Source organism: Toxorhynchites rutilus, chromosome 1 (assembly GCF_029784135.1).
Source record: "Toxorhynchites rutilus septentrionalis strain SRP chromosome 1, ASM2978413v1, whole genome shotgun sequence".
NCBI classification, from domain to species: domain Eukaryota; kingdom Metazoa; phylum Arthropoda; class Insecta; order Diptera; family Culicidae; genus Toxorhynchites; species Toxorhynchites rutilus.
In genome coordinates, this window is record NC_073744.1 from 18950571 (window position 1) to 18966327 (window position 15757).

At 38.7% G+C, this 15757-nt stretch overlaps 2 protein-coding genes across 2 annotated transcripts; one reads left to right on the top strand and one right to left on the bottom strand.

Moving 5' to 3' along the window:
• Positions 1-7527: 7527 nt before the first annotated feature.
• On the bottom strand, positions 7528-9539 carry LOC129774398 (puff-specific protein Bx42-like). Its single transcript, XM_055778130.1, has 2 exons — positions 9432-9539; positions 7528-9361 (listed from the first exon to the last, which is right to left on the bottom strand). Exon 2 carries the CDS (start codon positions 9345-9347, stop codon positions 7692-7694), a length of 1656 nt encoding a protein of 551 aa, XP_055634105.1. The 5' UTR covers positions 9348-9361; positions 9432-9539; the 3' UTR covers positions 7528-7691.
• Positions 9540-12411: 2872 nt separating this feature from the next.
• Positions 12412-15452, top strand: LOC129770938 (TBC1 domain family member 22B). Its single transcript, XM_055774149.1, has 5 exons — positions 12412-13263; positions 13324-13853; positions 13917-14099; positions 14162-14385; positions 14452-15452. The coding sequence occupies exons 1-5, from the start codon at positions 12767-12769 to the stop codon at positions 14584-14586; spliced, it is 1569 nt and encodes a 522-aa protein (XP_055630124.1). The 5' UTR covers positions 12412-12766; the 3' UTR covers positions 14587-15452.
• Positions 15453-15757: the final 305 nt, after the last annotated feature.

Here is a 15757-nt window from a genome sequence, read left to right on the forward strand (position 1 = left end):
TTGTTAAGAAATGTTCGAGTTACAAGCATTGGAAATACGGGTAGGTTTATCACACAAATCGGCAGAACAAATGTATGGGATAAAAGGAAGGTCTTCCAGTTTTCAAGAATTTAAACTGTTCAGAGATTAGCGAATTGTAATGCATAGCATAACAAACAAATCTTAGAGAATTTCCGATTCGATTGGTTTGCAAATCATTATAATTCATTCACAGTGAAAATAGTTATTAACGTTAACTTTATTTCATAAAAACGTGACCTGTTTTCTGATTTGGCACCCTTCCTGAAAGACGTAGTTCTACGTCAAAATATTATTTTTTTTATGAGATGAACAATTAACTGTAAAATGTCAAGCGTTATCTAAACGCCCTAACTACCAAGTTTTCATTGGCCCGATTTACGGTTTCCCCAACACAGACTTCAAAATCGATCTAGAGCTGTTTCGGCAGTCACCGCCAACAAAAAAAATTACTTGACTAAAAAATGAATTGACTAGCGTTGACTAGCGAGGATGACTGGTGAACTAGTCCAGTCAGTGGTTATTTTAACTGACTCGACTAATGAATACAAATCTGCCTCTTCATTCAACTGACTTCAATCCACATTTCCATTTCCCCCTGACACTAATTTTGCCACAACCGTATGCAATCTTATTGTACGTCCATATAAAGAGGAACGAAAACATGACTCCTGATGCAAAAACAGGAAGTGGGTTATATCTATGGTATAACCGCAAGGGAGACGTACGACTATCGTTGATTTAGAGATCATTTGTTTGAAGTTGAATCTGAATTCATTCTGAATGAATGAATGAATATTTGGAGAACTTCGAAAACGAGAGCGTTACGTTGGAGGCACAAGTTTTTATGCATCCAATATTGGATACGGAAATATCCTACTGATGGGGAAGAATAATCTTCAGAAGCTATCCTATTAATTGCGATTGATTGAAAAATCACAAAACTAAATGTATTTGATCACAGTGTTACATGGATAGAAAACACTCGAACATTACTGTGAAACAATATTCGAGGAACTTCTATTGGTTTCAGAGGATTTCTCTCGGTAACCTTCTCAGGTTACCTAAAGATAACTCTCCTCCGTCGCGATTTAATTTCTATAAAGCTTACGCATAATGGAACATAACTCCGGGACGATTGTTTCTAGAGGAGTTCTCTCGGCTTCTCAGGCTTCTGAAATATAACTGTGTCCTTTTGAGACGGAAGTTCAATATAGATGGATAACGGAATATAACGCCGGTCCGATTGATTCTAGAGTTCTTCCGGTTATCTCTTCAGGTTTCGCAAAGATAACTCTCCGCCATCGCGAATGGAGTTCTATAAAGCTATTGATTAACGTATCGACGGGACGGTTGATTTTAGAGAAGTTCTCTCGGATACCTTCTCAGGTTATAACTGTGAGAATGGATTTCGATTGAGAAAGATGCGATAAATAATAGAATATATAGCCGGTCTAATTAATTGTACAGGTTTTCTTTTTTAGGTTACCTAAAAATAATCTTTGCCGCATGTTGTGACACATGAGATTTTCGGATTTTTATTTCGTTGAAGGGTCGATTGATGTATACGGATGTAAACGGAAGCAAGATTACTTGGGTTTAATAATCATATCAATTAAAGTCAATGCACATTGATCCTATGACCTTCTGAACTTCTGAATGAATTGGATGACCTAGAACATATAATAAACTCAATGTCATCATAGCACGCGGGCTTTATGAACCATTTAGGGTTAGGTTTCTTGTTGTGAACATTGCACCAGTCGTTGTTGAAATGGTAGATCAATTGGTCTGAACTTTAGCATGTTTTGGAGGACCTACAACATATAATATGTATATAAACTCGAAGACAATATAGAACGTTGCTGCTTGGGTAGACACCACACACAGCAGGAAGTGTAAGCAGGAAGAAAAAAAACACTGAGAGTGTGTAGGAAAAGAAAGATCGATCCAAGGCAAATACACCTTCGATCGATCGAACGATTAATGTCAAAAAACGAAATTGGTTAAGGAATAGAAAGGGTGAGGGAGGGATAATATTTATGCATTGTGAATATATTTCACATAAAATTGAAGCACACATATAAAAAAAACTGGATAAAACTGGACAGTATTTGAAAAAGCTGGAAGATTTCAAGGTTTAACTGTTTGACTGGATCGAGGAAAAAAAACTGGAAAAATCCAGTTTAAACTGGAATATTGGCAATGCTGCTACGGATAGAGTCAGTCGGTTAGTCAGCCGACTATCCTCAGTTGACTATGACTATGCCATGCCTAGTGATCCCCGATTTTTGATATTAATCGTTCATCAGCTAATCGAATAGTTTTCAGCAGTTTGTTATTCGATACGATTAATCGCCCCAAATAATCGATTAATCGATAAATCGTCACACCGAAAGAAATAATTAGTTAGACTAATATTTCTCATTTGCTAGAAAGCCATATGGAATCAAAAAAGTGTTCAATTCGCCGAAATCAATTATTATCTTTTACGCTCCCCTTGTAAACAAAGCTTAATGTGCGATTCACATAGCACGTTACGGAGAAGAACGTCTACGTTCCGTCAACGTCTCCACCAATTCACACATGCAGTCAATGCTTCCACCAGCACCGTCACGTCAAATGCCAAACGAATGATTTATTTAATTTTATTCATGGTGTCGCCACCTACAACAATTTTAAATTGCAATGCCCTCTTTCAAATCAGCATGCCTAGAATCAGTTCTAAATTTTGAAAAATTCAATGTGAATCATTGAATTCAATTATTTAAAACCTTAAACCCCGTAGTCCGACCCTTATGCAATAACAATAATACATAGAATAATTCTTTCAACTAATCGCGAATGATTTTCACTCCGAAATTTGGAGCTAAAGGCCCATTTATACGTTGCTAGTAGCTGACTTCACAATGAGCAGCTACTGACCCGGTGAACTCGCTTGACAAATGGTTGACTCGCCTTGTCCGTTCACACAATGTGAGCTGCTGACAAGAAACCAGATACCACGACACGGGTTTACCAGAGATGCCAGGCGATTTTTCAAATGTCCATCAAATAGTCAGAAACAGCAATCAGGTCCGAATTTGTCAGATGATTGATCCGAAATCGGCTTCTTTATTGGCAGTTTTCATCTTAGGTTTTCAGTTGAATTTATCATTACACAATTTTATAGCGAAACACACGCTGGCCGTGTTTAAAAATACTTTGTGCTGAATTTATTTTATACTGAAGGTACTATCCGAAAAAAGCAGAAAGAAAAAAGGATTCGGGCCAGGAATTGGATGCAAAGAAAAGAAGCAACAAATACAATATTGAAGTAACTCTACAATGATGATCTCCGAGAGTACAGAGCAGTGTTGAGAATAACACCTGAAAAAGTGAGAAAACTGTTGGATTTAATTGCTCCACAAATATAACGCCAAGATACACTCATGAAGGATGCTAAACCTACAAGAGTGAAACTAGAAATGATGTGCCTTTCTTCTGGAATATCGTTCAGATTATTGTCGAATTTTTTTAAAATCTCGAAAGCATCCATAGCTAAAATAATTCCGAAAGTATGTGGTGCTCCAAATGGCAGTCTAAAAGATTTTTCAAAATTTGATTTATTTCGCCTTGACAGCAGCTTCGTGTACCAATTTGTGAAATAAAAATGTTAGTAGATTTGCAGGAGCAATTAATACGCCTCAAAAACTAAAATAATGAATGAAAATCTACTTTTTCTAAATCGAATATGTATTCTGTTTCTTAGAACAATACTTTTTTGCAAGTTTTGAGTGAATTTTGAATTAAAATCGTGCCCGATAATGATTTTATATTTAGATCCCCAAGAAAACTATTTTTAAAAAACGTGCCCCGTCAGCGTGCAAAACTAAATAATAACGATTCCGTTTAGAAACTATGAGGGTTTAATTTGTTCTTCCAATAATTTTCAAGTCTATAAATATCTTCGCATATTTTCAAATATCTTAAAAATAGAGAAATGTAAAGACAATGTCAAGATTTGGCATCCCTGATTCGAGCGCTAAAATCTGTTTTTGACGTTTTGAGGGATGCGAGTGCGAGTAAATTCAAAAAACTTTGAAGTAGCTCGCACACCGAATCACACATGACACTAGCTGGCATGATGTGTTCACACGGTGTGAGTAGCTGCACTGCAGTAACTGACTAGACCGACTCGTATGTTTACTCGCACCGTCTGAACCCGGCTTAAGAGATATGTTGGCATAAAAAGTACAGTTAGTTACTTATAAAGCGATATGCTGAGGCACCACTCAGTGTCGCATTGGAGTCGGTTTTGACCAGTAATTGGACATTTGCGACTGGTGGCGACTTTCAATGTGGGGCTATAATTTGGGCCCCGAACTCAATGTTTACAAAAATGTCCAACTAGAGGTAAAAATGTCTAATTAAACGTGTTGCATCACAGATCTGTTCAATTAGCCTTATGTCGATGTAGATGTAAATTACTGTATAACCAAATCAAAACAAAAGCCGAGACACAAAGCCCAGACAAAAACCAAACGAGCCGTCCGTCTCCGTCAATTATTCTTTTCTACAAACCCTGCCGGTCGTTTTCGTTGAACGTATGCTGACGGGTCGTTACGTTGCTGGTGTATGTGAATGTTTTCATGAGAATTGCATGGTAGAATCATTGACGTATCGTGACGTGACGGGACGTGAACGTGACGTGTATGTTGTATGTGAATCGCACTTAATTCGCGTTGACGTCATTGAGCATCGTTTACGAACTTAGGGGAGCATCAAAAATAATGATTGATTTTCAGGATAAAACTGCAGCGGCCGTACGTTTTTTCTATTCTGGGTTTGGATCGATTAATCGACGTAAATTATTCGTTCGCTTCGATTATTGATCGTGCAGTATTCGTTCGATTAATAATCTATTTCTGTAGGAAGTATTCGATTAATCGATTAATCGAACGATTATCGGGGATCACTAGCCATGCCCTGATTGAGACGATGACGTGGTATCTTATTTATTTTAATTACAGTGGAACATTTCTATAGAAGCAGAAAGAAATAAATAGACATGATTTTTTCACCTGACAAATATGGTTTTACTTGGCTGCCGGAATAACTCGTTTGGTCGCCGAGGTTGAAACAGACAGCTAATTTTTGATGTTGAACAGGTGAACGATGATGGCTGATTTTCATTTGATTCGGATGATTTTGAATTTTTATCCTAAGCCGTTCAATCCATTCTAGCAACCAGATTTCATCCGTCTTGACATGTTGGCTCTACTGCTCAATGTAGTATACACCCTTATTCCTGTTTTCGAACGAATACAAAACGTTCGAAAGTATTAGCGAATTCGTTTTTGTTCAGTTTCAACCCCAGTGCCGCACTAACTGCTGTCAAAACGTTTTTTTATTCACTCAGTGTCGCACTAGTTCGCCCCGAAAACTGTTAGTTTCGCACTGAGATGTTTCACGGGTTGGCACTCGGGTTCACCAATACAACTATACTGAACTGTCAAGTTCCGAATATTATTTTGGAAAATTTAAAAATAAACACTATGAAAATGGAAAACCTGATGCTTTTGCTTTTGTATTATTGGAAGCGTAATCCAATTCGGATTCTGATTTTGAAGAGTATATTCGAGTAGACGGCATTAAGCTACGTGTGCTTTCATTGGGAGGTGAAAATAATGATGGATATTCAGGTGGAATAAATTTCAAAATCAAAATTATGAATGAAAATTTACTTTAACGTATCGAATATTTATTTTATGTGATTAAATAAGAGGATTTTTCCGATATCGCAGAAACATATTGAACGAAAACTGTCTAATGATGATTTTATATTATAATAGTAATTATTTGTGGAACAAACAGGAAATGCATCGACAAATGGTTAAGTGAGTGTCAGAACTACATGTGTTAGGTAATCGAACAATATGAAGTACAAATTTTCATTCAAACTTTTATATGTTTACACTGCACTTGGCCCTTCTGATCTGATGGAGAACAATTTACCTCCCAAGCACTAATATCAGCCGGGTGACGTCTTTAGAGAACCCCCATTGAACTGACAGGAGCCAACATATTGGGTATCCCACTGACATTTTCCCTTTGTTTCCATATGATTTGGGTATCCCACTGACAGTTCTGCTTGAGATTTTGCTAACGATCCTAGCATCAATCATAGCACCCGGCTGACTAATATCACCACCAGACGTCGACACTGTACATTTGCCGTCGTAAATATAAACAAATCAGACTATATAACGTACACCAACAAACCAACGCATTCGTGAAACTGAAAACGTTTTTTTATTACAGAGTCAGTTTGGCACTGACTCAGTTTTAAAAACGAATTCGCTATATGCCTCATTCGTATCCTTGGTTTCGTACAAAGCAAATCTATCCATTCGAACATCGTTCGATCGAAAGAATTACCCTATCCTTGTTTTCGTACGAACGTGCTTTTAGTCTGTCAGTCAAACGCTACTGTTGAGTTGCGAATCAGATCAAGTGGTTTATTGAGACGATGTGGTATGTAAATTAATTTTCTCTCATGTTTAGTTTAATAACAATGGGAAATTTCAATAGAAGCATAAAAAATAAATAGAGATGATTTTCTTCTGTCGATATTTTCGATTTTGCTGTCGGAGAAAATCATTTGGTTGTCGACGATCGAATGAATTGATTTTCTCCGACAGCAAAATTGAAAATATCGGCAGACGAAAATCATCTCTATTTATTTTTTATGCTTCTATTGAAATTTCCCATTGTTATTAAAATAAACATGAGAGAAAATTAATTTACATACCACATCGTCTCAATAAACCACTTGATCTGATTCGCAACTCAACAGTAGCGTTTGACTGACAGACTAAAAGCACGTTCGTACGAAAACAAGGATAGGGTAATTCTTTCGATCGAACGATGTTCGAATGGATAGATTTGCTTCGTACGAAACCAAGGATACGAATGAGGCATATAGCGAATTGCTTCTATTCAAATTTCCCACTGTAATTAAAATGAACATTAGAGAAAATTAATTTACATACCACATCATCTCAATAAACCACAAAAAAACAAAAACATTAATTGAATTTTCTTCTACACTTGATCTGATTCGCAACTCAGCAGTAGCGTTTGACTGACAGACGAAAAAGCACGTTCGTACGGAAACAAAGATAGGGTAATTCTTTCGATCGAACGATGTTCGAATGGATACATTTGCTTCGTACGAAACCAAGGATACGGATGAGGCATACTTTCGAACGTTTTGTGTTCGTTCGAAAACAAGAATAAGGGTGATAGTCGCTGCCATTCTCCTATTATTTATATCATGTTTCGCTGTACTATTGCCCATGTTGCCGCAACCCGGAAGACACTCGCTTAACGTGTTCGTCGCCCCATCAGCCATATACGTGTGGGTGACATTTTCATTTTCATCGTTGCTTTGATGAAATTTGAGTGATGCAAAAGATCTTGTATCTGATTATTTCGATTTAAAGTCATTTAATAAAAAAAAAACCATTCCAAGATTTATAACTAGTTTATTAATTTATTATTTTTATGTATCTTTCATAATCATATATACCTAGTAGAAAAGAAATTTGCTTGTCATTGAGGAAAACAAGATATCAGCACCGAATACACATGCGGTGTTGATCTTGTTTGCGCAACGGATAATGTTCAATTTAATCCCTTCTCTTCTTACGATCTTTATCGCGATTAGTGCTCCCGCTACCGCCAACCATAGCGTCTTCCTTCCGCTTCGGCGCTTTCTTGGCCATAGTCAAGAACTGATCCAAACCAAACGGATCCTCTTCTTTCTCGAACTGCACCGGTCCCTGGCGAGCTGCCTGAGCCGACCGATCCGTACCGCTAAACTCCTTATCCGGCACAAACCGCTGTGTGCTAATGATCTTATCCAGATCCGCACCGTATGCATCGTTGTCGATTGCTTTGCTCGGCCGATACAGATGCGTACCGAGAGAGTTTCCCTCGCGCCAAGGCTTGTCGTACACATTGTATGCCTCGTCATCCCCGTATCCAGAATCCATTCCTTTCGTTGTGTTGAACAACCTCTGATCGAACTGGGCTTCACCCGATAAGCTGGACTTCGCGGGCATTCCAAGCGCAATTTGCTCGGAAATATCCCGCTCTCGTTCACGCTGCAGTTTCGAGCGCTTATCTGGGGCGGCACGAGCGAGATTACGATCGCGGGCGCGCTCACGGTGCCGTTCGGCACGAATTTCATCACGTTCGCGGAGGTCCGCTGAAATGGCACCAGGATCACCGGACCCTCCAGCCACCTCTCCCGGATGACGAATTCCTGCACGTTCCTCACGGGCACGTTGTGCCATCTGCCGCAACATATCCTCTTTCTTTTCCTTTTCTTTCTGCGCCAGCTTCTTCTCCAATTGGGCGCGCGCCTCAACAGCTTCGCGAGCCTTTCGGTCGGCGATATACAGAGCTTCTGCCATTTTCGCAAACTTTTCATTGATATGAACCTGCTGCAGCCCACGACCATCCGCTGCCAGACGCTTATCGAGTGGTATCGTGTATCCTTTGGCGTTCTTCCAATTGGAAATACACGGAGGAACCTTCCATTCCTTTTGCTCTTTCACAGTCACCTTCCTAGTCGGCGAATGCAACACTGGTGCAGGAGGCGACGGTGGACCCCGAGGAATTTTCTTATTGATCCGGAAACGAGGTGGTTCCATTGGATCTACCTGAGCTTCCACCATGCGGATAACGCGCTGCTTAGCCCCTGAATTAAATGCATCTCCCTGCTGAGAGGGAGTGTATCGAATGTATTGAGCAGGAGCTTGCTTTTCGGCCGCCCGGACCGGCATAGCGGAAACAATCTTCTGGTTGGTTAACTTCTCAAGAGCCTTTCGCGTATTCTCCGTAATCTCGTCGATCGTCTCCTGATCTGGCTTCTGTAATTCCTCGGCATCTTCGGCCAGAACTTCCGCCGGAAGCAATTGATTTATGTTGGAATAAACAATCTTATCCTTCGAATGTCCCTGTCTTGCAATGGTGTCATATTTGATTTTCCCGCTGGAATCCAGTTGCACTGCAAGCGCATTTGATTTTTTACTGCTACTGCCAGGTGCCCCCAGTCCTAGGGGATGTTGTGCTACGTGAATCTCTGGAAATGCTCCGCCATCGCCAAAATCTGCTTCCGTTCGGGGAATCCATCCCTTCCGCTGGCCATAGGGAGGAGCTGCTACTTTTGCACTCACCAAAGCGCCCATCGACGGGGTGCCCTTAGCGATGTGTTTACGCTCATCGTCGCGATCCCACACGGGATTCGAGGGCGTCGGCAGTAAACTAGACAATGACATCGCACAAGCTTAATCTGGGAATTAATTTTGGGGAAAATATTTTTAAAAGGAATTTTAAAAACAACAAATCACTAGAAAACACACTTGATTCTACAGCAGCACGATATCTCTCCACAATGGAGAAGCAGGAAAATATTGTTTGACACACACTGACAGGTCGCAGATGAGTTTGGCCGAACTGGTCGACGTCTGATTATACCGTTCAAGTTTTGAGGTACTAACGATAGAACTGACTATGAGGGCTTTTTAACTGATAATGGATGGAGAAATTAAATACTCGCAGTTAAAACTTGCAACTAATTCCCTACGTACGTATTTCATGTATGTACCCACTTTCAGGTACCGCAGGTAGAATATTTTCTATATACTGAATTAATGCATTATCTACCCGCCTAGAAACAAAGTTACCGGGATACGACTAAACTCTGAAATGATATATAAAATCGCTGCAAATGTAACGAATAAAAAATAAAATACGACGGAGATGTGTTTTTAAAACAAAACTATTTGCTTGCTATGTTTCTTTTCAGACATTATTTTAAAAAAAAGCAATCTCGTTGAACTTTGAGTATAAAAAATATATAATGATATTCGACCCTAATCGTATGATATACCAGAAACAGTCATATATAATATTAGCTGTACCCTGTCACGCTTTGCTGTGATACATTGTTGCGGTTGCATGATTAAGATGAATTTTTCAATTTTTTATGTCATAACAACAATCCTAGAAGTGTAGATTGTTTTGTACATTGTATCAAAGTTTGAGCTCAATCGTTTCAATTTTTTGGATTGTATATTGTGCCATAATTTAGGCTCAAACGGTTCCGAACTTTTCGAATTTTTGAACCATACACAAACGAACAGAACAATTTTATATATAGATGTTTTTTTAACACTAGAACTCGGTCGGTATAAATAGGTATAAATAGGTATGAATATAGAAAAAGTCATAACATCATTAAAAAATATAAAAATTAATTTCAACACAAAATCTTGCGAACAAATTACAACCGGTCAAAATGACCGGTCGTGATTTTTGATGTTTCTAATTCCGAAATTGCTTAGAAACAACGTCAATCTGCCATTACGGTACCAGCCAATCAAAATTTCCGGAACAATTACTGCTTCTGAACCACACAATTTGTGAAATTTTTTTGAATTTTGTAATATATGGGTAATAAAGAAATGGGTAATAATGAAATTAGTGCAGTTGAAATACTCACAATATTGTGGACAATTGGGTTGATTTTATAAAAAATTACAGTTATAGTAGTTTGCAGTGCACAATGGTCCAGGAGATGTATTTAAGTGGAAATTAGCATTTAGAGCTCAACAGTTATTCTCTAGACAAAAACTATCTTCGTCTAATCTTCTAAAAGTCTTCCGAAGACAGTTTGTATGCAGAATTTAAAATATAAAAGTTAAAGCAAAAAAACAGTTTTTTCATGGTGACCCTAACGTAATTTAGAAAAAAGGCGCTATATCGGTTATTTCAAGAGATAGAAAAAACTTTGTTCTACAAAGATGTCTCAAATAACTGGGACTACACCGTTGTTGAACCGTTGTACCTCTTTCTATAGAGATAAGAAAGTTAGAGATATCATCGACAATTTTGGTCACCCAATTTTTGATAACATAAAAATGAGCGCTCTATCATATGTAACAACTTTGTCGAAGATAGTTTTTGTCTAGAGAATAACTGTTGAGCTCTAAATGCTAATTTCCACTTAAATACATCTCCTGGACCATTGTGCAGTGTAAGTAAGTTGTGAATATTTGTATCATATTGAGGGGAAACAATTACAATATTCTAAATATATATTGTTATCTAGTTATAAAACTTAACCCAAAAATGCCAAGTCGCCCGAAAATATCTAGAGTTTTGGAAGACAGATTCAAGAGAAAACTTTTCTGATATCGATCAAGATGTTTATGAAATTAAATTCTGAAATTTGACCAGTATCCGAAATATAGATGATCAATCATAAGAAAAATGTTTGTTTCCTCGGAGAGCATTAGTAAAGAGAATCAATTTACTTAGACCAAGAAGAATATTAGTACTTTCGTCATATTCGGATTAGAATGACCGTCAACATAGCTATAATTGCTGCTGATGGAACTATCTGCACAAAAAGCTGAATGCACTTCAGGAAGGATAGAAAGACAAAGCATTTTCAAAGCAATAATTGGAGGGGTAGAGTGTGTGTATATGTGAAAATACGTAAGTATACGTGAGAGTCACTCCTTACAATCTTTGATCACATCCATGCCTCTCACGCTAAAGGTCATGAGTTCAATTCTCACTCCCAACATTCTTCCAAAAATGGAAGTAAAAAGTGACGAACCAGCCAAATGAGTAGAAAATCACTATAATACAGATAGAAAAAAAAAAAATCTTTGATCGATCGGTTAGAAAAAAACGGCTGAACGTATCGATATGAAATGTTCACAGGAGTTTAGGGGATACACTATGCTAAAAATGTACCTGCTAGCATTCAAATTTACTGCAATATTTGCAAAATTACAGAAGATTTTCTAAAACACTAAAAAAACGTAATTTGTTTTTTTATACGCGACAGCGTAATTAGTTTTTTTCATCAAAGCAACAAATTAACTTTATACAAAATTTATTGGAGTTTTCAAAACTACCTTTCCGTTTGCGATGCGATAATTATTTATTGAATTATTTATCATCAAAGATTAAGGATTAACTTTTCATTCAAACAAAAATATCTTTGTATGTAAAGGGCCTACATGAACGTTATATGAATCAAATGAAAGCTGTTTAATAATGTTAATTGGATTTGTTATTGAGTTGGTTTGCAAAAAATTGTGCCAGTCTACAAAATGTTTAGAAAACAGAAAAAAATCTATTGATATTTGCTTCCTTATATTTTAGTCCATTATATCTACATACACCCAGATGAAAATATGTTAATAACATATTCCAAAACAAATGATATGCATCCCATGAAGCCACCCTGTCCAAATATTGATACTCTTTTGGGTAATATAAAAGTTTTATTCTGAGACTTTCCCATTAACGTGTGGTTGTGTCAAAATAGCGAGAAAATTTCATTAGTTTCCCTACCGCAGAAACTTGTTCAGCGTATTTACGAATTTTATATACTCTTTGGATTGTTATCTTCCAACTGGAGCCGCCGTTTCGAGTGAAAGAAGATTCATCCGCCGGCACCAGGCGGAAACAGTATCCTGCAGGGAAGGATGACCTATCAAAATAAGTCCTACTGCAATATACTCGTCATTTGTAACAACATCAGACCGTCATCGTCAGCCAATTAGGGTGCGATCGAGTGACAACATAATTCGTCTTATTTTCTTTTATTGCTGGTTGGCTCCGAGTCTCACATACTTCGCATCGTAGGAGCAGTAAACGCACGACGTTAGCGGAAATCATGAATAGCAGTAGTGATACCGGTTCCTCATTTTGGAAGAACAATTCGGCACGGATACCGGGACGCCCAACGATGGCAACCAGGATGTCATCGGGAGCGGTGAGAACTCAGGGGGGATCGACTTCGGCAGGGGCGAGTAGTTCATTCCAAGATTATCAGGAGTCGGTGAGCGATGCGTGGGATCTTGGGGATGACGAGTTTTGTATCATTTCCGGTGTGGTTGACACTCCCCGGATATCGAAAAAGGTATCTCAATCGGCGGCATTGAACGTTATCAAGACTCACAGAACTGGTGGAAATAGTGAAAAGGGACGAACCGTGGTTGAGACGATGGTTTGCAGAAGTATCGCATCTGATATGCGCAATGCGATTACAGGAAGCGATGTAGCCGTAGTCGAAAGTCTGGATGGGATGAAGATTTGCAAGAATATAGATAATGAAGTCGAAGGAAACGGTGTTCAACAACACGAGGAGTTAAACAACATGACCGATAACCGGTAAGTCGGTTTTTGTAAATAATATAATCAATAAATTTTCTATTGTAAATTATTCGTTAGGCTCCGACAGCGGTTCCATGCTTACCCAGGTCGTCCCCAGCTGCTAAAGCTTTCGTCTCATATAGCTTCAAAGGACGTCGAATGTGAATCCAAGTACGAGAAGTTTACCAACATTCTAGACGCCCCTTTGTTGAATCTTATCGCCCTGAAGGAATTAAGCTGGTCAGGGATCCCGAGGAAGATGCGTGCCGTTACGTGGCGACTGCTGTCCGGCTATCTGCCAACGAGTTTGGAGCGCCGAAATACCGTCCTTGAGCGAAAACGAGTCGACTACCGGAAACTGGTTCAGCAATATTTTCACGTTGACAACCGGGACGAAATCCAGCAGGATACGTACCGACAGATCCACATCGATGTACCTCGGATGAATCCTCACGTAGCGCTCTTCCAGCAAAAGTTAGTCCAGGAAATGTTCGAACGCATTCTGTTTATTTGGGCCATCAGGCATCCGGCTTCTGGTTACGTGCAGGGCATAAACGACCTTGTGACGCCGTTTTTCATAGTGTTTCTTCAGGAATCCGTTGGAACTGGTTTGTTTTATTGGATGAAGAACATTTTTTCGCATAACCAATAGTCGTTCCAATTCATTGTAGACAAAGATCTGGAAAAGTATCAGTTGGGAGATCTATCCGAGGAGCAGCGGGATATTATCGAGGCGGACTCTTTCTGGTGTTTGTCCAAATTTCTCGATTGCATCCAGGATAATTACATTTTTGCCCAGCTAGGAATACAAGAGAAAGTGAATCAACTGAAAGAACTAATCCAACGGATCGATGGTAGAGATAAATAGGCAAATCCGGGATGAATGGATTTTATTTGTTTTTGCATTTGATTTCAGGAACACTGCACCGGCATCTACAGTCGCATGGGGTGGATTATTTACAGTTTTCTTTCCGCTGGATGAACAACTTGCTAACCCGTGAACTGCCACTGTACTGTACGATCCGACTATGGGACACGTATCTGGCTGAATCGGATGGTTTTGCCGTGTTCCAGTTGTACGTCTGTGCCGCCTTTTTGTTGCACTGGCGTGAACAGCTGCTCCAGGAGAAAGATTTTCAGGTTGGCTAAATGATATAATACCCCTTTTCTCGTGGGTTCTGAAAATGTAAATTATTCTACCATCAGGGCTTGATGCTGCTGCTGCAGAATCTGCCCACTCACAGCTGGATGGACTCGCATATTGGTGTGCTGGTGGCGGAAGCATTCCGTCTCAAGTTTACCTACGCTGACACACCGAAACACCTCGAGGGCAAAAGTTGACAGCATCACAGCGAGCGCAACTACAACTACTGTAAAAATTATCTCTATAAGTTTATCTGAGGATCGCCAACGCTAGATAGTATCGGCAATATTTGCAGTTTCTCTTGTTTTCTTTATATTTCTCGTGTCGTTTAGGTCTATTTTGTTCTAACATTGGTTTCACACAAATTGTACGTTGAAAAGAATTGCGGCGGGCTGTAGACTTTAGCTTAATTTTAGGAAAAACACAGTAAAACATAAATTTCTATCGATCAAATTTTCGTTTTTGGCAAAAAGATATGCGATACGTAGGGAAACGATTATTGAACAGGTTAAAATCCATTACATTGTAAATAGGAATGCTTCCATGGGAAGGAAAAGAGTTATGAAATTTGTGAAAAAGTTGAATCAATGGTTGTTTACCTTTTTAGATTCCGTGTTGCGTAGATATGAACTACATAATCGGTACAGACGCGATACGAAGCTGCGAAAAAACTTCAACTGGATCAACAAACGCTGAAGGTTATTGCACAGCGTTATCATTTCAATGTGTCAGAATTTTTGAAGGAACTGCCAATAAAGATCGAAGAATCTACTCTCCGAGAAAGGAATAATGAATTTCAAAGAAACGCGGCAAAGCAAACCGTTTATCGATGGTAGAAAGGACTACAAATAGATGTTATGATTTTTTTATCATTATTGCGGATTGCAAATTATATTTAGATATACATAGTGTTTTATAGGAACAATAAATCCGATAACTCACCACTAGAGAAGGGATTACGATTGGAACATTCAGAAGGGATGACAAAAATGATAACGAAAACATGATAAAACCAATTATACACAGAGGTAATCAAATTAGATAATAAAAACATACACGTTAACGCCGATGCTCATTTATCTGAAAACCTTGCGTCTATAACTAACACCCCGATTATGCAGTGTCGGACAACACATTAAGACTCTAATGCAAAAAAATCAAATTAATTTTAAATGCCGATTCATACATAGTACATGCGAAACCTAGAAGCGAGTACTTATACTAGTATGACAACTTTGAAAACCGCAATTCAACGCAATCAAAGCAACCTATTTTAGCAAGACGAACTGACAGTCAACGAAAAATGGGTCGCACGAAAACACAGCGGATGGTCGTCCGCAAAATGTTCAAGGCAGGCAACAGCCAATG

Coding starts and splice junctions, on each gene's coding strand:
- LOC129774398 (XM_055778130.1), bottom strand. CDS start 9,347: ATGTCATTGTCTAGTTTACTGCCGACGCCCTCGAATCCCGTGTGGGAT.
- LOC129770938 (XM_055774149.1), top strand. CDS start 12,767: ATGAATAGCAGTAGTGATACCGGTTCCTCATTTTGGAAGAACAATTCG. Junction 14,100..14,161: donor ACTAATCCAACGGATCGATG/GTAGAGATAAAT, acceptor ATTTGATTTCAG/GAACACTGCACCGGCATCTA. Junction 14,386..14,451: donor TCCAGGAGAAAGATTTTCAG/GTTGGCTAAATG, acceptor TTCTACCATCAG/GGCTTGATGCTGCTGCTGCA.